A 27,033-nucleotide genomic window follows, 5' to 3' on the forward strand; every position below is an offset into this window, starting at 1 on the left:
TTTACTGCTGGCTCTCTGCGCTAAACCCCCTGTTGCACGTTCCTTTTTTCCACCTCATGTTTCGACACTGGCTTGGGGGAAAAAGTAAAGCACTGCTTTTATGATCAAAGCCTTCGTTCTCTAATGTTCTTTAGTCTCTCACTGCCCACTCTCAGCCTCCTCTATTCCAGGAGGAGCTGGAATCCCTCCTTTCAGCCTGCGGACCATCAGGCTGTTGTCGATGTGAAGTGGGCTTTCAGATGGAACACAGTGAAGGCTAATAGCCCTGCATTCTAATCAAGCACTAATCAGTTCAGTGTAAGAAAGACAGAGGCAAAGAATGCAAGTTGAACCTACTAGAACTGCAAAGTTCGATCACACGAATGGGGCTGTTGATATCGACTTCAAAGAGGAACGGATCACACGTCTATCAGTCTCCAGTGATTGGAGCCTGAAGATCAATTTGCAGGGCAGCCGCATGAAGGACCTTTAATATATTCAGCAGGCAGTTGCTAAAGGCAGGGACCGATATACTGTAGCAGTTTGTGGCAGTAATATAGCACTTTCACAAGAGAGAACAAGGCTAATGTTGTTCCCAGAGTCAGATACAGGAACAGAGAGCTCTTAATTAGCATGTAATCAGCTTAATTACCACTAATTAGCCATCTCAAATTACCTTCTGCTATTAAGGTCTATTAGTCGGGCAATCAAATGAGACATTATATCAAAAAAAAAAAAAAAAAAGGTTGCAGTTGTCATTTTCTGAGCCAAAGCAAACAAAATTGCAAACAGTATGTTGTTGGACTGTAATCACATCTAAGCATAATTGATGTAAATGCCATTAGCAGGAACAACTGATGGGGTTAACTGGTTTGTTACCGCAGAAAGACTGTTCTTGAAAGCGCAGGGTTAAAGCAGGTCGCATGAATGGTGTTTTCATCACACATATTTTTACTTTAAAAATTCTAAATTAAGAGGTTGTTAAAGAGAAAGAATACTTAGTATAGGCAAGCCAACACTGCTGTGCACTGAAGTCAGTCTTACCAAAATACCCCACACAAACCAGTAAGAAAAAGGTTTCATTAGCTACGGATAGCAACTTGATAGATAGAGCTTGTATGGCTTGTGTTATCATCGCATTCTGGATGTTAAAAATAGCACAAACTAAAAGAATTTCTGCCATAATCCAGCACCAAAAGTCCCCAGACGTGTATTCTCGCTACGAGATCATGTCTGGCCCTGCAACACTCCACTTAATGACACCAGTCACATTTAGATGTGAACAGCACAAATGGTTTAGGCCTATTGGGAAACGCTGTGGTCTTTAGTGTATAATGTTAATGTTTAGCGTAATGTATAATGTTTTTCTCATAGATGTCTCTAAAATCATGCTTGCTATAGGAGCCCCCTTGGTATGTGTGAGACCTACACCACTGCTGTAGTCTAAGCATAGCAAAAACCACCACTGTTTCACAAAACCCAGGACAGGAATCTGAATTCAAGGTCTGGCTTTTGTTCTCCGACCAATGGCAATTCATTTTTCATTCTTTCAGTACCTCAATGACTGAACTTACTGTTTTTGATAACTTTTATTTTTTTTTGTTAGTTTTAGTTTGTAATTCTTATTATCGATTTTAAAGTTCCCTTAAGATCATTTCTTTGTATGGTGCTATATACTATTCATACATATTTCAGTAGTAGTTTTTTTTTGCCTTTACGTAAATCAGAAGTTAAATAAGGCCATTTAAACTTGCATCTAAAAAGGGAAAACTAAGAATATTCAGAAAACGTTCCACCCCATCAAAGTAAAACGGGTCCTTCCTCCTACTGAGTAAACAGTATGTTATATTTAGTGGCTGTGTTGAAGGAGAAAGACACCTCTTTAACGATCCCATTCATTATTCACTGTGGGAGTTACAGATGGTACGTGTGAAGGAGACTGTTTCTGTACACTAATGACGACTTGTCAGTGTGATATGCCCTATACTGTTGCCTGTAAGACTGCAGATGTTCGTACAAAACAAGGCTCAGTCATCAAAACGAGTCAGAGCTGGTGCTAAATGACATGTTTTGAAGCACATTCGATCATATATTACAAGAATAGTGGGGAAAAAAATCATAAGGAACTCTCAGGTTGTGTACTGAAGTAGTGTAAAGTTCAGCAATAGTGAAAAACAACCATTAAACTTGTAAGTAACTGCTACAGTGCTGATCTATTACTGAAGTACCTCTAAAAATATTGGTAATACTTTACTGTAGGGCAGTGTTCTTAAGGCCACATGACACCTACTTAAGCCCTTCATGACAGTGGACACTGACCAACATAATGTCTAACCAATTATTTCAATAGGTGTAATTTGTCATAAAGGTTGTCAGCTTTGATATGGCCAAAAGTATGTGGACACCCGTCCATCAAACCTATATAAATCATGAGCAGTAATATGGAGCTGGCTCCCCTTTGGGACTACTTGCCTCCACTTATTTGGGAAGGCTTTCCATAAGATTTTGTACTGTGTGGGAATTTGTGCTTATTCTGTTAAAATAGCATTTGTGATGTCAGGCACTGATGTTGAATGAGAATGCATGGCTAACAACATTCTAAAATGTTTTTGTAGGCTATAGTACTAATATTACTCCTCACTGGAACTAAGGGGCCCAAACCCTGAAAAAACAGCCCCAGACCATTATCCCTCCTCCACCAAACTTTACTGTTGGACGCATTCCAGTAGACAGCATTCACCTGGCATCTTCCAAACCCAAATTTATCCACGAGACTCTTATATAGTGTGACATCACTCTAGAGAACATTTCCTCTGCTTGCACCACTAGATATTGGCATTGCACATATTGCTTGTGTGCAGGCTTATGTGCAGCTGCTCAGTCATGGAAACCCATTTCATGAAGCTCCAAAAGACAGTGCTGATTTTGCTTCCAGAGACAGTTTAGAATTCTGTAATGAATGAAGCAACATAAGATTTTCATCTGTTATGCACTTCAGGACTCGGTCCTGCTGTCTACCATTTTCTTGGCTGATCAAAGGCAGCATCCAGTGACAGTGCCACATTTAATGTCACTGAACTCTTCAGTAAGACCCATTCTACTTCCAGTGTTTGTCTATGGAGATTGTGTGTGTGCTTGATTAAAACACCTGCTAAAAATGGATGCAGCTGAAACACTTGAATTAAATAATATTGACCAAATAATGTAGCCTGCCAAATCTGTGACACAGATAAACTAAGTTTAATTTTAATATTCAACTTTGTGTTTAAACTATGCCGTTCTGACAGATGACAGTCAACGCAATAAGCTTTTAGAAATGTTAATACAGTTTTAAGCCAATTATCATGGCGAGTGTATTTAGGTGCCATATAATCTGATGAATACTGCCATACAGTAATTTCTTTTTTGCAGTGTTTTGCCCCACAGAGATCTTTAACTACCATACTGGAGTGAGTGCTCCATGTGGATTATTGTTCATTGTTCCCTGTTCTCTTATTTGTTCTTATGTGTTGAGCCCACTAAGGCAACTTCTACCCAACCGTGTTGGTGTGGCTATAAATATTAAATCTTACAGTCCTCTGCAGTTGTAAACCCTGTGGAAGCTGCTATGTTGTAAATACCTGATCGAAAAATACATCAAAAGTATGGAGATGAAGAATCACTGAAGCTTCACCTCAATTTTCAGGCGACTGTATCGCCTGGAGAGAGAGCAACGCTGCAGTGGAATACAAAGAAGGGTGAGAACGCTTTAAAAACAAGTCACTGTTTACTAACTTCACAACTGTGTTCACTGAGCATAACAGAAAAAAATATTTACATGATATTTAAAACAAGACAGGCCTCAGTAAATATACAGGGCATGTTACAAAACAGCATTTACTTTTCCACCCAAATAGCACACACGTAAATATAAATCCTGTGTCATACTGCACGCAGCATGTCTTGCTGCTTGCGTTCCATTTCCGTACAGAAGGCAAGATGTTCCTTTTCTTTCTTTCAAGGAGGGAAAAAAAGATCCACAGACACTGCAGCTGAACAAATCAAGCTGGCACTCAGGATAAAGGAGACTGAACTGTACAAATTAAAGATTGCAGTAAAACAAGACTTAAAACTCTAAAGGGCCAGTTTACTGCACATGGCCCAAGCCTGCTCATTGACTTAATTGCAGTGAAGATGGTGAATCACCATTGGAAATTACTTTTAGACTAGTCCTGAGGCCTTTCGAGTGAACATGACTTGTTTAGGATTTATGTGAACATCAATAAGTTAATTAAAACACATATATAACTAAGGATGTCTTGCAAACACCATTTTTCGGATGGCAAAAATGCAGTAAGAGTTTATCTGTCATTTGTTTGATTAGTACCACCTTTTATAGGTAATACAAACTCATTCGAACTAACTGTTGTCTCTGCTGCAACTAAAACTTATTCAAAAAAAGTCAGTCCACCTTCTGCATAGTCCACCGACTTCCCATATGAACGACATGAAACACTAGGTGCTCTTCAGTAAGATGCTCCTCATGTCGGTGAGCACCATACCTCTATAACTCCGCTCCAGGCCTTCCATATACTCCAGATAATCACTGACCCTGAAGCCGTGGATGGGATCCTCCTGCAGGGGGAAGAAGCAAAAAGTCATGGCCAGTACATGTGGATCAGAGCAGCCTCTAACTTTATGTAAATGCAAAAAAAGAAATCTTAGACCATTTGTGAAAAATGATATGTAAAGCCATTTATCTGGGCCGTAAGCACTTATTTGTTACGAAAACAATAAATAATACAAGTAAACAAATAATCAATCTATTAATGTTTTAGCTTAACAATTTCCAAAGCTCTCCTCAAGGAAGTACAGTACAGATACAAATCAGCCTGTTTTCTATTATAATAATAACATTTACATTTACATTTATGGCATTTGGCCGACGCTCTTATCCAGAGCGACTTACAATTTGATCATTTTACACAGGTAGGCCAAGGTAGCGTTAGGAGTCTTGCCCAAGGACTCTTATTGGTATAGTGTAGGGTGCTTGCCCTGGTGGGGGACTGAACCTCGGTCTACAGCGTAGAAGGCAGAGGTGTTACCCACTACACTAACCAACCAACCTTAATAAATAACAGCAATAACATATAGTAGACTAAGCAATTTTACTCAGAAGAAAAAAGTAGCACATGTAAAAAAAAAAAATGTAAAAAAAAAAATCTGAAAGTTATAATATGGACAAGAAAACTGTTTAATCATTATTTAGTCAAAATCTGCTTAACCAAGGAAGACACTTTGATTAACACGATGCTTAGACTGCTGATGCTACATCTTCCCAAAGTGTTTTCAAATAGTATTTGTTGTTTAAATGTTTATTTGAAGACAAAAAAACCTTAACTAAAAAGCATTAATGAGAAAATTCTCATTTTAATAACCAAGATGGGCAGTGTAAGTCAAGGTGGCTTGTGGTATAATCTTGCAGCTGTTTCAGGACTCATCTGCATGGCTTAGTTACTGATGAAGGTACTTGAATGAGTGGCATATTGTGTTGCTTTACTACTATGACTTTTCCCTGTAGTAAATCAAAAAAAGAAGCTGCTGGTGTTCTCAGAACAATGGAATGACCACCCCAGAGTCCAGATCTCAACATCATTAAATGTTTAAAATGACTTGAATTGTGAGAAGCAGAAAATACAACAAACATCTATGACTAAAATTTGGAAATGTGGAAAAATATCCCAGTAGATTACTTTTAAGGAATGAAAGCGAGTCTCCTGAAAAGAATGGAAGCTGTATTTAAGCTAAATACTGAAACAAACTGACATTTAGATGTTGGGGCTTCTATGTTACTTTCTGTTCAGTGTGCGTTTTTCTTAAATCTGAAAAATGAATCACTTGTACTCAACGGCTGGTTTGAACCTAAACTAAATCTGTGGTGGGTGGATCTCTTGACTTTTGCACAGTACTGTATAATTCCAAGTAAAACACGGAAATTACACAGAAAGTCAAATGATGCTTGGAAAGGGTAAAAATGTTACTACATCAGAAAAGCTCTTTCCTCCAACCCCAGCGATTCCGATCTCTGCTTTTATCCCTACATATATTCTCTGAAAGCATAAATCCAGTTCAAACACAGATGAAATAGGCAAGCTTCCATTAATCCTGAAAAGATTATGTTTGGAAATGTAACTTGTTCCAGAGATGCCTCCGTTACAAATGCTGTAAAAGGCCAGGCGGCCGCAGCGCTTCACGCACCTTCTCAACAGGGCACTGCCTACAAACACAGTGACATTTCACTGTGTACAAGCAAGTTGGTTGAGACAGAGCAACATTAATCTAATTTTATTTTCTTTGAGTCAGCACATGAGTGTAATGCCCTAAAATTACCTCTCAAATATGAAAGGACATTATGGAATATGGAAATGAGAGAAAGGACAAATAAATCTTTGCAGTTTGATATATTAAATAAAATATGACGGCAGAGTAAGCAAATTATGGTCACAACTGCAGAACACAGTACCTACAAGCAATTAGTCTATTTGGCAATGACATGCAAAATCATCCCTCTAATTAGGCCATATGAGTCAGCAAAATCCAAGTGAGTAATTGGTTTCAACTAGTACAAAGCCGGTGATAAAGTACTGATGATGATTAAAATATAATAAACCATTACAACCTTTTCCAAAAACTTCTAGCAATTAATTATTTAACAGACCAATACAAAATCAAATACATTCAAATTCTACATATTAGATTCATACATGTTTTGAAGTATTGAGCATTGGATTGCATTCAGCTAAAAGACTATTAATAATCCCAGCCCAAAAGCATTGAATGGAGTTCAATCACTCCAGAGAATGCAGTCCCGTTGCTACACAGCCCAATGCTGGGGCTTCATACTCCTCTACCTGATACTTGGCATTGTGACCTCATATGCAGCTGCTCCACAGTGTATCGTTCTCTTGGTCAGTGCTTTTCTAAGGAGATTACACAAGCTGTATGTGAGTCAGCAATGGGTGCACTGTACAGCAGCTGAATATCCCATTCTATCAAAACATGAGACTGTTTCGGAGATCTGAATTGCAAGACCTTGCAGCACCATAAGTCAACCACTGACTATTACTGGTGAAAAATGGATTTTGCAGGGATTTACAGTCCATGTCTGGAAGTGTAACAACAGGCCAGGGTGGCTTTATAACTCCCATCACAAATATAAAATTGTTAACATGTGTAGCACTGGGCCCACACCTGTGCTGTCCAAAGGCCTACAGCAGGGCTGATGTTATTGCTGGATAATGACTGCAAAACCTGTTTGCATGTGGTCACTTTTGTACTAGCCAGTGACAGTCATGCCTGTATCCAACCATTAAAAATCCCAGGCTTATTACATAGGAAGGCTTAGTATTCAGTAACTACAGAAACAGGCAGAGTTATTCTAAGGTTACAAAAATGTGTAATTAAACTTTGGACCTGCCTGTGGGCCCTGACCATTTAAGTGGTTAAACAATAACAATGATCAAAGTAAGCCCGGCCATGACTAGTCAACACAACACAATTACAACAGACCTGCCATAAAGGAATACTCATCTGACAGCATTGTTTATAACGAGATGTGACTCACTAAGATGCAGCACAGACACTGTTAAAGAGAATGTACTAATTAACTACAGAAGCTGTAATTGTAGTTTTGAAATATGAAATGTTTGTATGTGTGAAATATGTATGTATGTAAATATTTACAGAGATGTTCTCTTTCTCAGAAACTCTCTGTTCTACAAGCACTTTCATTCACAATAGCCTTTCTATAGCCTCACTTCTGATGTATTTGTATGACGTAATAAAAGCACTATGAACAGGTTAATTGGAAACAGGTGAGTGTCATGACTGGGTATAAAGGGAGCATGGTTATAAAGGACGGGGCGAGGTTCACCACTTTGTGAACAACTGCGTGAGCAAATAGTCCAACAGTTTAAGAACAATGTTTCTCAATGTGCAATTGCAAGGAATTTAGGGATTTCATCATCTACAGTCCATAATATCATCAAAAGATTCAGAGAATCTGGAGAAATCTCTGCAAGTAAGCGGCAAGGCAGAAAACCAACACTGAATGCCTGTGACCTTCGATCCCTCAGGCGGTACTGCATTAAAAACCGACATTATTCTGTAACGGATATTACCACATGTACAAATTCTGCAAAGCAAAAGCCATATATCAAAAACACCCAGAAACGCCGCTGGCTTCTCTGGGCTTTAGCTTATCTGAGATGGACTGACGCAAAGTGGAAAAGTGTCCTGTGGTCTGACGAGTCCACATTTCAAATTGTTTTTGGAAATCATGGACGTCGTTTCCTCCGGGCCAAAGAGGAAACGGACTGTCTGGATTTTTATCAGTGCAAAGTTCAAAAGCCAGCATCTCTGATGGTGTGGGGGTGTGTTAGTGACCATGGCATGGGTAACTTGCACATCTGTGAAGGCCCCATTAATGCTGAAAGGTACAGACAGGTTTTGGAGCAACATATGCTGTCAACGTCTTTTTCAGGGACATCCCTGCTTATTTCAGCAAGACAATGCCAAGCCACATTCTGCACGTGTTACAACAGCATGGCTTCGTAGTAAAAGAGTGCGGGTACTAGACTGGCCTGCCTGCAGTCCAGACCTGTCTCCCATTGAAAATGTGTGGCGCATTATGAAGCGCAAAATACGACAACGGAGACCCCGGACTGTTGAGCAACTGAAGTTGTACATCAAGCAAGAATGGAAAAGAATTCCACCTACAAAGCTTCAACAATCAGTGTCCTCAGTTCCCAAACGCTTATTGAGTGTTGTTAAAAGGAAAGGTGATGTAACACAGTGGTAAACACGCCCCTGTCCCAACTTCTTTGGAACGTGTTGCAGGCATCAAATTCAAAATGAGTGAATATTTGCAAAAAACAAAGTTTATCCGTTTGAACATTAAATATGTTGTCTTTGTAGTGTTTTCAATTGAATATAGGTTGAAAAGGATTTGCAAATCATCATATTCTGTTTTTATTTATGTTTTACACAGTGTCCCAACTTCATTGGCATTGGGGTTGTAATTATAATTATGCTTATTCTAACTGTCTACTTATCTGTCTAGATATTAGTACTGCCACTGTCTAGATATTATAGCCAACAGTCAACATCACTACATAAAATCAAACTTTTCTCCTGTCATTTTTCCTGTTTTAATGTTTGGAGTTTCGCTTGAGGCAAGACAACATATATCAGCTTGAATTGTGCCTCAGAGAATACAAGTAAAAATGCTTCTTCAATTCCCTCCATACTTAAGAAAATACATGAAATCTTTTTTCCACGGGATATGATGAAATATTTATTGGTCTGGCAATTCACATAGGATTTATAAAACCTGTGGTTATTTCTATGGATGGATGTAAGCCATTGTAAACTGTACAGATGCACAAGCACACAATTTATGAAACTGACATGGTGAAATTGGATCAGACTAAAATCACTGAGAAACATTGGTAATAATCACCTCACTTTCCTATGTAAAACTAATGCTCTCTAAAAAGTACTTACAGTGCCTATAAGAAATATTCATGTTTTATTATAGAACATTGAATCAGAGTGGATTTTTTTTTTAACACTGAGATCTGGGGCCGTGTTACAGAAACGGCCTATCTAGTTAAGATCTGACAGCATCTTAAGTTAGGAAATCTTAACTTACTCGACTGAACTTGACAATCAACTGTCATGTATGTTACTGACAGCCAGACAGCTACTGTTACTGACATAAAAAACGTCAACCAAAACTAAATCATTATAAACTTGAAGTTATATACTAGTACATATATTATGATAGTACCTTGTGCTGTTTAGAGTGTCGCAACTCTCCAGTTTCAGTTTTCCAAATGCTTTAGCCGTCTGCACTAATGTTATTCCACAGAACTTGTAGAGAGGAGAAGAACCACTCTGTAGTGTCTTCTAGATTTCTTAAATGCTAGAGGTCACTCCTGGGTGAGCCCTTATTTAAAGGTTTAGATGGAGCATTTCAGCAAAATCATATTGTTTGTAAGTGCTAAAAGATTTTAAATATGAAAGAAAACCTAAATTTCCTCAACACAGAACAGCATAAAACATCTTAACACCACTTTAATATTTTTCAGCTTTTGAACTTTTTAAGTTTAAAACGCTGTTTCATGTATATTTATGATTTGGCCAATGAACTGCTTCGCTCACCAGCCAATCACCACTCTGGATAGGAAAAGTAAACATATTCAAGTGATTAGAAACTACTTTTTTGTTTTTAGCCGTTGAGCTCCATTTACCCCTATTCATTAAAGGACTCGCTCACAGGTGTTCTTTGGTGTTTTGCAGGCTTGTTTTTGATATAACAGTAGAAATAGGAAGAGGCCAGGCTCTTGTTATTCCCCCTAATTGGTACACAGTCTGCTCTGTCTCCTCATTAGGATATTTTAGAATGCTGTTATTAAAAAAAAAAAAAAAAAATCATAAGTCAAGGCACCGCTTTCATTGTAGATAAACGTAACATCTTTATGCCTTTATGGTAGTTATACTGAACTATGATGCTGGTCACTGCATAAAACAACAGAAGCTGACAGTTAAAACATGAGTTAAGATACCTTTGGGGTTGTCTTAAAGTTAGGACAGTATTTAGGAAAAGTTGTCTAGATATGATGCATCTGCAATACTGTTTTTAATTTGGAGTTAATGGATAAAAGTAAGATCTTATGAAATGTTGTTCTGTAATAGTTTCTGTCCTAAAATCAGTGGGTTTCTTTCTGCCATTCTCCCATAAAGCTGAGACTGGTGAAGCACTCTGGCAGGTATTGTTGTAGGCACAGTATCTCCAATCTCAGCCACTAACACTTGTGACTCTTTCAGGGTGGTCACAAGTCTCTTGGTGGCCTCCTTCACCCAGGTGCTTATTTAGTCTGTTATTTCAAGGTTTGACTACTGCAATTCTTTACTCTCTGGTCTTTCTACATGAGCCATTAGATCTGATCTGGAATGCAGCAGCACAGCTTGTGTTCAGTCTTCTTAAATTCGCTAATGTCATTCCATGTCTTCACTGACTTCCTGACTGCATGAGGTTTAAAACACTGATGCTTACCTAAAAAAAAGAAAAAAGAAAAAAAAAAGCCAAAAATGGATTAGCCCAGTGGTCAAAACTCAGTTTGTACATTGAACCCTTCGAGTTTCAAGTACAGCTCAGCTTCACCCTCCTGCCTTTAAGACGCAAGAAATAGAAGCATCAAGACTCTTCTTAGTCTTGGCACCCAGGTGGTGGAACGAACTTTCACTGGCTGTCTGAACAGCTTTCCAAGTCAATGTCTTCAATGTTTAAAATCCAGACTGAAGACCCATCTCTTTGTGAAGCATTTACATGAACATAATGTGGCACTTACGGAATGAATTGTATTACACTTACACATTTTGTGTGTCTTTATCTCTAGGTATTAGTAATAATTCTTGTTTCTGGCAGTGTCTTTGCTCAAGGCCACATTTAACCTATTTGTACTAGCAAGGATACATTCCCCGAGTGGATAACAAAGCACTCTTCTAAGTCACTCTGGATAAGAGTGTCTGCTAAATGCCATAACTGTAAGACCGTGCTAGTTCTTGCTCAGGTTTTGTGGATAGTATGTTTGTGGCAGATTTAAAGCTTTGTGACACTTTCCATTTCTTAACAATTGGTTTATCTCCAATGGATATTCAGTGATTTGGACATGTTCTTGTTTCCATCTCCTGAATTGTATTTTTCAAATCACCTCACTCTCAGGAACAAAGGTATGAAACTAGGAGCAGTACCCCTTCTGTCACTGGGTTGGTACCCTCAAGGTCTCAGTACTCAGTCAGGGAACACAACTGTACCATAATCTACTGAAATTATATTTTCTAAGTTGTACTGAGTCCACACAGCCCACCTCATCTCCAGGCATTTTATTTTATTGTTCTGTTTTAAATGATGATCATGAAAACTTGAAAAACTTTTAATTGTACACAACTAGACCATAAAACCACTGCTGTACTTTTGAGAGTACATTTACATTGTACCTTGATGAACAAAAATGACTTGTACAGTACATTTATTTATAATTGTGTATCATTAATTGCCTAGAGTGTTCCTTGCCCTTCATGGTGTAGGTTTTCCCATGATACTGACTGACTGACCAGAAGTTGCACTTTCTGTATACAATGTATTTATACTATGACTAATTGGAACCCCTTGACTGCACACAGGCCAACCCACTGAACTAATTATGTGACTTTTAACACGAATTGGCTGAATCAGCAATGATTTAGGAGTCATGTTAAAGTCATCATCTTCATCGTCGTTAACTGCTTAATCCAGAAAGGGTCACGGTAGCAGTTGGGAGAGCAGAGAATCCCAGATGACCCTATCCCCCGGATCTTCCTCCAGCTCATTCCCGGGGACCCCAAGCCACTCCCAGGCCAACTTGGAGATGTAATCCCTCCAGACCCTCATCTATGGTCATGAGCTGTGGGTAATGACTGAAAGAATGAGGTCGCGAATACAAGCGGCGGAAATGAGCTTTCTTCTCTGGGTGGCGACAGTGAGGAGTGAGGAGCTCGGCCATCCGGGCCATCCTTATGGCTCAGCTCCCTCTTTAGCACTACAGTCTAGTACAGTGACCGCATTACTGTTGCCGCCTGTCCCAGCCTGCAGCCGATCTCATGATCCCTCTTCTCACTCGTGAACAAGACCCCGAGATACTTAAACTCCTCCACCTGGGGCAAGTCCTTTCCCCTTACCTGGAGTGGGCATGCCTCTTTTCCAGGCTACGACCATGGACTCAGATTTGGAGGTGCTGATCCGCATACCAACCGCTTCACACTCCAGTGAGCGCTGGAGGCATCCATGTGATTCAGCCAAAAGAACAACATCGTCTGTAAATAGCAGATTCACTTGGGCCTACCGGGTCTGACCATCAGTTTTCCTTGCCATCTGATCCAACTCACGACCAGATGGTGATCAGTTGACAGCTCAGCACCTCTCTTTACCCGAGTGTCCAGAACATATGGTCCCAAGTCAGATGAAACGACAACAAAGTCGATCACTGACCTCTGACCCAAGGAGCTCTGGTACCATGTACACTTATGAACATTCGTTGTGTTCGAACTTGGTGTTTGTTATAACAACAATAGTCCAATAACAATTCACCATTCGGGTTTAGACCGGACAGGCCGTTCTTCCGAATCACGCCTCTCCAGGTCTCCCAGTCACTGCCAACATGAGCAGTGAAGTCCCCCAGTAAGACTATGAAGTCTGTAGGTGGGACCCTTTCCAGAACCCCACCCACTCGCACCAAGAAGGCAGAATACTTTGACCTGTTGTTTGGTGCATACGCACAGACAACAGTCAAAGTTTTCCTCTCTGCGATTTTAATTCGCATTGAGGCGACCCTCTCGTCCACCGGGACAAACTCCAACTGCACGGCTGCCAGCCGGGGACTCGTGAGTATCCCCACTCCCGCCCGGCGCCTCTCACCCTGTGCAACCCCTGAGTAGGAGAGGGACCAACCCCTATCAAGAGTTTGGTTCTAGAGCCGACACTGGATGGAGGTGATCCCAACTATATGTAGTTAGTACCTCTCAACCTCCTGCACAAACTCTGGCTCCTTCCCCCCAGTGAGGTTACATTCCACGTACCAAAAGCCAGTTTCTGCCGCAAGGGCCTAGGCCTCCAAGGGCCCCCCTGCAATCTCCCACTTCCTGTGCAGCACTGCACCATTCCCCCATGCTGGACCTTGTGGATGGTGGGCCCACATGGGACCCTATCCCGGGCAGGGTACACGTTATTTTGTGTCCGTTTTTCATGGTGGGTTTTTTTTTTGGGATCATGTTAGTCTGGGTCTTCACTCCAGACCTGTTTGCCCTGAGAGACCCTACCAGGAGCATACTGCTCTCGATGACTTAGCTCTGAAGATCCCTAGACACAAGCCCTTCCGCCACGACAAGGCCCTGATCCAGGAAGGGTAAAGGGTTTCAATACTTGTGTAATCAGGTTCTTAGTGTTTTGTATTTGTAATTAATTTCACTTTGCAGAGATGTTTTCACTTCGACATGAAAGAGCCTGCTTCAAACTTAATCCACTAGATTTAATGTTCTGTTATATAAAAACCAAACAAAGGGGGTAAAACAGTTTTATAGGCACTGTAACCCAGGTTAACCTTTCTTAAATGCTTCCTTACACCAATGTACAGAGCATTAACTACTTTAAAACATTATCTAATTTAAAGCTATTATTTAACGCTAACTCACAATAATATTGACAATTATTACACATTTGAACATTGACTGCAATTCTATCCAAGACCTTCTTTGAGATTTCCTCCTAAAAAGAGACTATTTGAATTCTGTCGCTTATTACTTGAAAATATCAAAGCAATTATCACAACAAACATGGAATCCATAAAGAGGACTGGTTATTACTACAGAAAACTAAATGTACAGATGTTTTCTCTTTAGATAAATAATCTTCTGTGACTCCAGAGAAAATAGTGTGGACATCTAATACAAAGAGTCCTCACTGCACTTAAATTTAATATTTCAGCCTAGTCAGGAGAGAAACATTAAACATTAAATGACATTAAAGACACTGTTAATGATAAAAGAAAAAGAAGTCTTAAAATAGTTCTGTGGGATGCTTTGAACTCCCCGCGTAAACTGCACTGTGGTTTTAAGAGCACTGAAAGTATTGTACTCTGACAGGAATTTTTTTTTCAATTTGTAGAACAAAGGATGGCTTTATTTTAGTTTGATTCGTGTTTCATCTGAGTCATCCTGAATGGATTTGCTTTGAGTCTTCCATTGCATTCAACTTCTGAGTGACAGCAAAAGCAATTTTCGAGAAGTAATTTCCATTTCAGTCTTTAACTTCGATTAAAGATGTAGATAGATTTGGTCTGAATTCTTGGATATGCACAAAATCCTGCAATGCTTCCAGGCACTTTTCAGGCAGTGGAGAGAAAGCTTCTCCCTGTTGTTCTTGGTTTGTCACCTTGAACAATATTAGCTGTTGTGTTCACACTATAGCACAAGTGGAAAACCACATAGCATTGATAGCATCGGGCAGATTGCGTTGAAGTGATAAATCACTCAAAAATGTGCAGCTTTCCCCTTTCACAACATGTAGTCAATCAGCCAAGAAATGTTTGACATACAAATAATTAACAGAAATACGCTGCACAGCTAAAGCAGCAGTGATAATTTTGTCATTAAGTGTTTGACATCACATTAGTAAGTCTATCTGAGGTTAGTTAACACAATTTAGGACAAATGCGTGATGATTTAGGCATGTTTGCACAATGCTAGTTGGTGTACATAAGATCCCATTACTTTATCATTTAGTGCCCGTGCAAAACTATAAAAGCAACAGCTTTGGTTGAAGAGTTGAAAACTGTAAATTTGATCATAGGCCAAAGTATTACTTTTAGCCTGCAATCTATATGGCACATCATACACAGTATGTGGCACGTCACCTTGAGGAAGACCTGCAGGTCCTGGGTCTGTGTATACTGGAGGATGTCTTGCTGCAGGTGCTTCAGCACGGCAATGCACATGTACACCTGGTAGTCTGGTCCCATGATGATGCACGTGGACACATAGTGACAGATCTCAGGCCAGTCCAAGTAGTTCCAGAAACACTGGCCCAGCCACTGTATACACATCTGTGGAGACAAGAGAGGGATACTGATGTCATGTGATATATGTGATAATGTTTTATGGTGTACATACATACAGTCCTTTGCAGAAGTCAGACTGCTAAAGAGAAACCAGTTGAACATTTCATTTTCAGCAGTACTAGCCATTTAATCCATTCCTCTTTATGGTTTCCAAGTTTGTTGGGATAACTGCTTTTGATATTTCATTTTTAGTAAAAACAGCAAGTTATTCATTTTCCAGTATCAGGAAAAAAGCAGAAAATATTAAACAGAAAATTACACAGTAGCCTCAACAACTAACAGATTTTTTAGTATTTATTGTGTCTACCCTTTGCCTTTTTTACAGCTTTTTTTCAAGTTTAGTCTAAGAAATGGGTTGCACTTTCTGCTTCTCACAGTCCAAGTACTCCCAAACATGTTCACTGTTGTTGAGGTCTGGACTCTAGGGTGGTCAGTTCATGGTTCTGAGAACACCTGCAGCTTTGTTTGTTCTGCAAATTTTCTTATTTTTTTGTTGGTCTCATTTTCTCATTAAGGTCTTTACAGCTACACATCCTTTCAGACTCAATGTGTTGAGTTGTCTTCTCACAGTGGAAGGATGGAAAAAAACACCTGGTTTTTTTTTTTCAGATCTGAAGGAGTTTGATTTTCTCCTCTCTCTCAAAGATGAAAGCTTTAAGTGCCATTTGACTGATGGGGACAGTTTTGGTGTCTACCAGGTCTTGCATGGTTGTAAGGAGCCCCATTTTCTCTTTGCCTTTCTTTATGAAAGGGGATTCTCTAATATCTAATCCCATCAGAAATTTAAATAAATAAAAGAGTGTTCTCATTTTTGCACAATACTGTACTTAATATGACATATCTTCTTCTTTCGGCTGCTCCCTTTAGGGGTCGCCACAGCAGATCATCTGCCTCCATCTTGCCCTATCCACTGCCTCCTCTACTTTTACACCAACCATCTCCATGTCCACCTTCACTACATCCATAAACCTTCTCTGAGGTCTACCTCTTCCCCTTCTACCCGGCAGCTCCATCTCCAAAATTCTTTAACCAAAATATCCACTATTCCTCCTCAACACATGTCCAAACCATCTCAACCTGGCCTCTCTGGCTTTATCTCCAAACTGCTCCACCTTCACTGTCCCTCTGATCTGCTCATTTCTAATCTTGTCCAGCCTTGTCACTCCCAACGAAAATCTCAGCATCTTCATCTCCGCCACCTCCAGCTCAGCCGTCTGTCTTTTAGACAGAGCCACAGTCTCCAAACCATACATCATAGCAGGACGCACTACTGTCTTGTAAACCTTCCCTTTCACTCTTGCTGCTATCCTTCTGTCACACATCAGCCCTGACATCTGTCTCCACCCACTCCATCCTGCCCGCACCCTCTTCTTCACCTCTTTTCTACACTGTCCATTGCTCTGGATGGTTGACCCAAGATATTTGAAGTCATCCACCTTTACGACCTCTACTCCTTGCATCTTCACCTTTCCACCTGCCTCCCTCTCATAGTAAAAGTAATACTATGTGTAGTAGGACTGAATGTGTGCAATTCCCTGTGTCTGTGTGTGTGTGTGTGGGTGTGTGTGAGTGAGTGAAAATTATATATAAAACAACCAAAAATGTTTATGATTCTAAAAACTAGGTTTCATGCATACATACATGACCACTGCACCTCTAAACGTTTAGAGTACCAATCTCTTGCAGATGTTCTGAATGCGTGTGGTCAGTGTATTTCTGGTATTTCAAACACTTGAAATGTGTATACGTGTTCAACAAATTGGTAGGTTTGGAAGAAAAACAGCCAAATAAATACCAAAACAGTGCTCAATTTCAGTTGTTTTAAACAGCCTGAATATCTGAAGAAGTCACAGTTAGCTGTGCTTCACTGTAGGACTAGGACTCCATAATAACCAAGTCAAAATTTTGCTATGACTATTTCATCTTAAACATTAATAACAATTTACTAATAAAATTTGTAGAATAACAAAAACAGAGGTATGTCTTTTTTATAAAGGTTGCTCAAAATGATGAATAATTTTTAATATTAGAGTATGCTTTTTGCATATAAAAGATAAATGCAACTACTTTTACATGCATACCAATGATTCAATATTTGTTTAAGACGGTTAATCTAAACTATGATCAGGTTACATGATTGCCACATTCTGATTAAGGTTGAAATAAGATTAAAACATGCGGTCCAGGCAAAAACAGGAGGAAGAGACTTCCTTCATGTGAAAAAAAGTCTCAGAAATAGACAAGAGATATTTAAATAAAAGGAGGAGAAGAAGATTAAACTTCTGGATTAACCAAAGTGTGTCATTACGGGGGCCGTTCACCAGTGCAAAGTCAGATTATGCTGATGTGTATGTAAACGAGACTATAAACAGAGTAGTCTTTTATACAGCTCTTGTAAACGTCTTGGTTCGCTCCAATTTCATGGACAGACCAAGAACGTAGTCTAGTTATCGTGTGCATGTAAATATAGTTACTGAGGAATCACATAAATAAAGAAGAACAGTAGATTAAAAGGCAGAAAAAGCCTTTTTTTGGACCTGCCATTAAAGCGTTAACAGACTGATCATTATGGTTTGGTAACTTGATACGGTCATGCCAATAAAGCTTCTCTGAGTTCAGCAGAGAGAGAGGGAGAGAGGGAGTATATGAGAACATACAGTAAAGCTCACAAAGTTAGCTCTATGAATTTTTAAATGTAATCAATACTACATGACTACTGCATTAGTTCAGAGAGACTTGTGAGATTCTGTAGACTTCACTGGCTGTGTGCAGTCAATACAGCCTAACGCTGCCTAATTGCAGCACCGTAATTACTAGCAAAACAAATCACAATCAAAAACGCACTGCAGGATGAGTTCCATTTAGAATGTATAATGCGTCCCTAATGCAAACACTGTGGCTGCATTATACAACAAAACAATTACATCTAATGATCCCGAACATATAGTATTCACTTTGATCCTCTCCTGGTTCTGAGGCTGAACAGAATGCCAAGTCATATTAATCCATCTCTCTCTCTCTCTCTCTCGCTCTCTCGATTAATTATTATGCCTATCAGCTGCTGCCACGGACGGCCCTTCTGCTTCTGAGCCACTCCAGAAGGCAATCTCTGCAGCTCCTGGACATCACTCCAAGTTTCTTGAGCGGCTTTGTCTGGAATCTCAAGCAGACTCGTGGGAGCTCAGGCACGGCTGCCCTTCTTTGATGGAGGTGACACTCAATTTCAAATCACTTTTCTCTCCTACGTTCAGAGACGTCCATGCTGCTGCAGGTCTCTAGATTTAGTTTTGAATTGGAACTTGCTCACCTCTGTCCAGTGGTTTTCACTTCATATGTCACCACATATTGGGTCATTTACTGCATCACTTAGGGCTGTTATTTGATTAAATTCAGTCATCTTAATAAATCATCATCTTAAACAATCAGCAGGGATTTACAGAAGTCCGGAAAGGCCATTAGGTAGTTATAATTCTCTGGATTGTTATCTTGAGATAACAAGTTAATTACCTTGTTATCTCAAAACAACAAAGTTGTTATCTTGAAGTAACAAGTTAAATGTTGTCTAAATAACAAGATAAGTAACTTATTATCTAGAGATTAAAAAACGTTTCTTATCTCGAGATTAAAAATTAATAATCTTGTTATCCCAAGATAACAAAATTTGTTATCTTAAGATAATGAGTTATTTATCTTGTTATCTAGGGTAACAAAGTTGTTGTCTTGATATAACAAGTTAATTCTCTTGTTATCTTGAGATAACAAAGGTGTTGTCTTGAGATCACAAGACAATTAACACGTTATCTCAATATAACAATCCAGAAAATTATAGCAACTGCTCAAGGCCTCTATAGACTACCATAGGATTAGATAATAATATGTTATAACCTTCTTCTGCTCTCTCTTTCCATAAAAAAGATCATTTTTTTGGATGATTTCAGGGTTGACAAATTCATTTTTATCAATCATATGATATTGTGTAGTTACTCATGATTAATCTCTTGTGTCGTATTTGCTCAAATCCCAAAAAAAGAGATTTTTGACATTTCAAAGCAATGAATTTTGTTCTGGCTATATGAGTGAATAAACTGAATAAAATAAGCTTCATTATTACTTTCAATAATTCTGTAACACTTTCATTACGTTAACCTGTAAACACAATGTCCAATTTTCATCACAGTGAGAGCAACAGTGGCTGCATGTTCAAGTCAACAGGTTTTATATATATATATATATAACAAATCATCCAATGACTGGCATCCAGGAAGAAGCTGCATGTTCAAGTCAATAGGTGTGTGTGTGTGTGTGTGTGTGTGTGTGTGTGTGTGTGTGTGTGTGTGTGTGTGTGTGTATATATATATATATATATATATATATATATATATATATATATATATATATATATATATATATATATATATATATATATATATATGTGTGTGTGTATATATATATATATATATATATATATATATATATATGTGTGTGTGTGTGTGTGTGTGTGTATATATATATATATATATATATATATATATATATATATATATATATATATATATATGTGTGTATATATATATATATATATATGTGTGTGTGTGTGTGTGTGTGTGTGTGTATATATATATATATATATATACACACACACACACACACACACACACACACACACACACACACACACACACACACACACACCTATTGACTTGAACATGCAGCTTCTTCCTGGATGCCAGTCATTGGATGATTTGTTAAATTCCATCATCAGCACAAATGATTCAACTTAAAGTAGGACTAATTAGCCAAACCAGTTAATTGAACAATGGCTACAAATAATACTAAGCTGTCTTGAGGTGAGGTTTGGAAATGGCTAAACAAAAAATGGCATACACAAAATTACTACTTATTGTATTATTATTGGTTTTATTTTAATATTAATGTTTGTACAAGCAAATAAACACTTACTGCCCAGTAAAACAACTTTTTAAATACAACCTTTTCAGATGCCTAAAATGTTTGTACGGTACTGTATATCACATATGCAGTCGATGGTTCCAGCTCCTTCATCTACAGTCATAGATTCAATCAAAGCAACATACAGCATGTGAGCCGCTGGGCTTCAGCCTGCACTACGAAAGATGGTTTAAGAAATGTGTAAATAGTGTTAAAAAGAATTCAAATTCATGATGTTAACAAATTACACGTGCTAGATAGTTTGACTACTAACATAAGTAATAATAACAGCCCTGGTATTTTCTTCAGTTGTTGATGATCTGTAGTATTGGAGTTTTTTTATTTTTTATTTCTTCTAATTTGTTGCAGTAGCAGAGGACCTATATATAAAACTTGTACACAACAGATTGCAAGTGTTTGGGTATCTCAAAAGACATGTTTTATTGTTTATGTAATTGCAAAAATGTTACTACATTGTCTACAGAAAACACACCTAAAATTTTTATATTTTGCCAGTTTTAGTGCACCATTTCTATTTAGGTGCAGAATTCAACACATTTGGGAAAAATAGCAACATACATAAAGCTTAGCACAGGCCACATTTTATGTTTTACTGTTAAATTGAGCAAATAAACAGTAATTGTGATGATGAATGATATGTTAACTTGCTTTCACTGAGAAAACCAGGAAAATGTTATTTGACCAGTGTGCACACACTTTTGCGCAATGCTGTATATGCACTGCCTGAACATACTGTGTTTTGTATTGAAATGCATAACGTGCAGAATCTCTCCTCACTGACAGAAGTCACATCTGAAGTTTGTGAAGTAGAGTTGAGGTGAGAGAAAGATGTGATCAAACAAACAAAAAAAAAAAATTCAATGAAAAACTTTCTCTGTCTGTATTCAAAACTTCAGGTTGGGGAATAACTTGAAGAAAAGTAAAAGCTCTGTAGACCTGAAATTCAACCAACCTTGAACAACAACAGCACAGCCGTGAATTAGCAGGAATTAGCTTTTTCCATTTTATGTGTACATTTATGAATAGTCATAAGAAAAATTCACAGCTTGCAAGATTTTGTTTGGTTTTTATTTGATCTTATTCCACTTGAAAACATAGGCAGTCATTTATTTATGTGCATGTGTGAGACCTGGAACATTCGGGTAGAGGCATATGTAGATCTGAAAGCCATTGGAAGTTTAGGTGGTTGTAGAATGTTAAGTGTTGACCATGTTTTTCGTATTCGTGACATTTGTTTTTGAGAGATGCTGAGATTTTTTCCATTGCTGTGTGTTGTATTAGAAGGTTCTTCCATTGATTGATGGTGATCTTTTTTCTTGTTTTCCAGTTTGTCAGGATAGTCTTTTTAGCAATGGTTAGTGCCACCAAAAGAGTTCTGTTTTCTTCCCTGTTTAGATGCACTGATGATGTGTCACCTAACAGGCAGAGTGATGGGGATGGGGAGATGGGCTGTTTTAACAATGGGGTGAGTTGATTTATAACAAGTTGCCAGAAGTTATTGGCTGGTGTGCAATACCACAAAGCATGTATGTAATTGTCAGGAGTGTTTAGTAAACAGTGTCTACAGATTTCAGAGTCATTATTTTATAGAGCCTTTGCCCAGTATAGTGTACTCTGTGAATTACCTTATAATGTATGAGGTGGAGGTTAGTATTGTTAGTCATGCTAAATGTGTTTTCCAGAATGTTTGTCCAGAGGTCGGTAGAGGGAATAACCAAGTGATCTTCTTCCCACTTTTACTTTGGCACATAAATTGTTTGGTCTAACTCAGATAGGAATTTATACATTTTAGATAATATTTTTTTTAGGAGATGTTTAGGAATTCTGAAATTAGTGGATTTAGTTGTAGCATATCTTTTTGCTGATGCTGAGATTTTCATTGGGAGTGACAAGGCTGGACAAGATTAGAAATGAGCAGATCAGAGGGACAGTGAAGGTGGAGCAGTTTGGAGATAAAGCCAGAGAGGCCAGGTTGAGATGGTTTGGACATGTGTTGAGGAGGAATAGTGGATATATTGGGCAAAGAATGTTGGAGATGGAGCTGCCGGGCAGAAGGAGAAGAGGTAGACCTCAGAGAAGGTTTATGGATGTAGTGAAGGTGGACATGGAGATGGTTGGTGTAAAAGTAGAGGAGGCAGTGGATAGGGCAAGATGGAGGCAGATGATCCGCTGTGGCGACCCCTAAAGGGAGCAGCCGAAAGAAGAAGAAGAAGTTCTAGCATATCTTTTTTGTTTTTAATTTTTGAGCTTAATATGGGTCTAAGCTGATGATATTCCAGAAACTGGTTACTCTCAATGCCGTATACCTGGGTTAGATGCGAAATGGTTACAAAGTTTTTATTCTGTAGAATGTGATGTAAGTGTGTAATACCTTTGATTTTCCATTTGTGTAAAGTTGTTGTGTTTTTGGTGGCAGGAAAGTCGGGGTTGTGCCATATGGGTGAGTGTTTGGAGGGTGAAATTATAGTGTCAGTGATCTTGTGTAGTTTCCACCAAGCTGTCAGTGTTGATGCTATCATTGGATTTTTAAAACAGGAGTGGCGTTTGAGTGTTGTGCTAATGAACGGTAAGTCTGAGAGTTGTATTTCATTACTTGAAGCTTGCTCTGTTGCTCTCTATAATTCATCTGTTTGATTAGGTTTTATCCATTTTATTATGTATTGTAATTGATTTGCTAGGAAATATTGTTGGAAATTGGGGGCTTCAAGGCCTCCTAGAGTTCTGTGCTTCTGTAATGTAACTAATTTGATCCTAGGTGGTTTATTTTTCCAGTAAAATTTGGACATATTGGAGTCTAAGGTTTTGAACCATGTAGAATGAGGCTGAATTGGAATAATTGAGAAAAAATAGTTTACTTTTGGTAATACGTCCATCCAGACAATATTGCCATCCACGTTCATCCAGTGTTTGAGGTCATTGTTTATAGGTGAAAGTAATGGGTTAAAATTGAGTTTAGGCAACTCTGACAGCTGGGAGGAAATTTTGATGCCCAGATATATGATGTATTGGGTGCTCAAGGGGATAGGAAGACACTGTACTGTTGTATCTGTTAAGTTCATGTTGACTGGTAGTACAGTAGATTTAGTCCAGTTAATAGAGTAATTGGAGATTTTGGAGTATTTTTCAATAATTTGTATGGTTTGAGGAATTGATGTGTGGGGATTCTGCAAAAACAGTAGTTTGGGTTTGGATACCTTTTATGTTTGTGTTTTGTTGTATAGCTGCTGCCAACGGTTCTATAAAAATTAAGAATAGGAGGGGTGAGAGGGCATCCTTGCCTAGTACCTCTGTGCAGTGTGAAATTTGGTGATATTAGTCCATTAGTATTGACTGTGGCCTTGGGTGCAGTGTAAAGAATTATTATCCCGTCAATAAATGATATGCAGTCATTTACATTGCATGAATATTTCACAATGAATGAAGCAAGAGACACAAGTGAGAAAAGCAAACATCATGTTTTTAAAGGAGAATTCCAGTAGTTTTTGAAAAATTCTGTTTAAATAAATCATGAAGATGTAATTCAAGGTGGTTTAATATGAAATGCTCTTTTCCAGAGAAACTTAATGTATCAGAATTGTTCACAGTGGTGGTGATGGGAACCAGACATGTGAAGAATTTAATGCCTTTAAAAGCTAAATCAAAAGTATAAAAGTACATGAAATGGTCACAAATACATTGCCTAGAGAATTTAGTTTACGATGGTTTTGATTTTAAAAAATGCATTCATGGTGGAGGCAAAATAGTCCCCACATTTTTTGTTGTTGTTGTTGTTGTTACTTTCTCATTATCTAGATTTAAAAAAAAATCATGTGTAGGTTCACTAGTGGACCCCTGGTTCCAATCACCACTGCTGTAAATAAATAGTTTTTTCTGTTTTTGATTTCAAATCATTGTGAATGACTTTGTTTACATCTCAATGATTTAATAATAGTGAATGTTTGTATAACCAGTGAAATTCCCCTTTAAGTTAAAAACCTTTTCTTTCTCCTGTGGCAATATGTAATAATGATATAAGGTAATGTACTATGGAACATAATGCTGTTGCCATTACCTCATTTTGTATGAGCTACGTCCTAACCATAATATATGTACATCCCCTCGCTATTCTACAAAGCGCTCAATAAAACCTTTTACTGCCCTACAATTCATAGAAAACCTTCCAGAACTATCAACCCCAGTCTCCACTCCATCAGACCAAATGGAGTTAGATTTACTAACCGATTATTTAGAAAATACCTTTCGATCCACTTCAGAAAATGTGGCGCCACTTAAAATAAAAAGGCTAAGGCAGAAAAAGCTCACCCCATGGTACAACGATAAAACCTGTGCTTTAAAACAAACAGCTCGGAAACTAGAGCGGAAATGGCGACCAACCAAGCTGGAAGTGTTCCACTCTGCCTGGAAGGACAGCCTTATAGAGTATAGAAATGCTCTCACTAAAGCTCGCTCAGCATATCTGGCCTCGCTGATCGAGAATAATAAATATAATCCTAGAATACTGTTTAATGTGATTTCCAGAATAACAAAAATCAGGCAGGTACTGAACCAGAAATCCCAGCAAATCTCACCAGCGAAGTTTTCAAGGACTTCTTTAACAATAAAATTGAAAATATTAGACGACAAATTCAACCCACAGTTTTAAATCCAACTTGGTGGTCATCTGATGTGGCTAACATAAAACAAAACACACTTGTAGAAGAAAGGCTGGCAACTTTTTACCCACTCCCACAGCTAGAACTAGAGAAGATTATCTCCTTTGCAAACTGCACAACCTGCACACTCGATGCAATTCCCTCAAAATTACTCAAAGAAATACTGCCAGTCATTATAAACCCTCTTTTAACTATAGTAAACTTGTCCCTTAGTCTGGGCCATGTACCCAAAGCTTTTAAACTAGCAGTTATCAAATCTCTGATCAAGAAACCAAATCTTGATGTTAGCGTATTGTCAAATTACAGGTCTATTTTTAACTTACGATTTATATCTAAGATCTTAGAAAAAGCTGTGGCCCAACAACTTAGTTCATATCTACATAAGAACCATATATATAAAAAATTCCAATCTGGATTCAGGCCACATCACAGCACCGAGACGGCTCTAGTTTATATAACTAATGTTCTTGCTCTTGCCTCTGATCAAGGCAACAGTTTTAATCTTTGAATCTAGGCTGAAAACTCACTTGTTCAGTTTAGCTGAAGGGATGGAGGGAGTGGAGGGATGCCAAACTATTTCAGAGTTCTCTCATGTCTGTGTGTCCTTCTGGTTCTCTCCTTTTAGTTAACTGTCAGATCTGCCGGACTCATTAGCCACACTCTGGAAATGTTCACATTCCCTGTTTTACGTGCAAACAAACAGAATAAAACTAATTCCCTCTCCCTGCCTTTTTTCAGAGTATCTGGCTGGACACTGAAGGACATCTGACTGTCGAGCTCTCACGCCCCAGCTACCGCCACCTGCCTTGGACTAGTTGCCTGGAAAACTACACTGAAGTTTTCATAGACTCCTAGCTATTACTACCAATAAAAGTACTGCTATTAATATTAGTAGTATAATCATTTGTAAGTCGTTTGACCAGAGGAGGATGGGTCCCCCCTTGTGAGACTTGGTTCCTCCCAAGGTTTCTTCCTCATGTTCTGAGGGTGTTTTTCCTTGCCATTGTCACCCCTGGCTTGCTCACCTGGGGGTTTTTACATTCTTCTTAAAACTTTGTCTTTTCTGGAATTCTGTGAAGCTGCTTTGTGACAACATCAGTTAAAAAAAGCGCTATACAAATACATTTTAATAGATTTAATTTGTTACAATACCTTTGAAACAGTAACTTTACGAAGCAGTAAAATCTTTGAACAAGTAACTTGAACTCTGTACTGTTAATACGAGTTCATACACGCACCGTTTTTGTTAATAAACTAAATTCTAATGATCCAATTGTCATGAAATATTCACATGACATCATGAGTAGCTGGTGTAATCAAATGATGTAAAAACTTTTATGAGGTTTTGATATAGGAGCTGTGTTGTAAATGCTATTAACATATTATTAGTGTGTGTTGATGATGTGCATTGAACCTGACACCCGCTAGATGGTGCTGAAGAGGCTGGGTTGAAGGCGTGAGTGTTGAGTACCTGAGAGGGAGTGAAGCCAGACATCCTAAATGCTGAGAAGACCAGCGGTACCTCCGCCTTTAGCAGCATCTCCACGTAGTGAGCAGTGCATGAGTACAGTGGGGGGATTCCAGATTGAGCCATTTCCACTGGTAGATGCATCTAAAGGATTGAAAAAAGAGACAGCATTATTTTTCTACATCATTTAAACACGGCAGCTACTCTTTAAATCGTGTGCAATTTTCATGATGATTGCACCAATAAAAATGCTCCAGTTACTTAGAATAAA

General features: G+C 38.5%; 1 protein-coding gene across 3 annotated transcripts in view; it reads right to left on the reverse strand.

Moving 5' to 3' along the window:
* Positions 1-3,726: 3,726 nt before the first annotated feature.
* The window catches only part of tbc1d32 (TBC1 domain family, member 32), a 77,186-nt gene continuing 53,879 nt past the window's right edge, over positions 3,727-27,033 (reverse strand). For all 3 annotated transcript variants that reach the window (XM_017692514.2, XM_037538193.1, XM_037538194.1), the window contains exons 32-34: positions 26,766-26,906; positions 15,471-15,659; positions 3,727-4,593 (exon numbers count right to left, since the gene is read on the reverse strand). In XM_017692514.2, coding sequence (XP_017548003.1) covers positions 4,474-4,593; positions 15,471-15,659; positions 26,766-26,906 — 450 coding nt within the window. In that variant the 3' untranslated portion in view covers positions 3,727-4,473. The remainder of the gene's footprint in view (positions 4,594-15,470; positions 15,660-26,765; positions 26,907-27,033) is intronic.

This window comes from Pygocentrus nattereri, chromosome 4 (genome assembly GCF_015220715.1).
Source record: "Pygocentrus nattereri isolate fPygNat1 chromosome 4, fPygNat1.pri, whole genome shotgun sequence".
Lineage (NCBI taxonomy): Eukaryota > Metazoa > Chordata > Actinopteri > Characiformes > Serrasalmidae > Pygocentrus > Pygocentrus nattereri.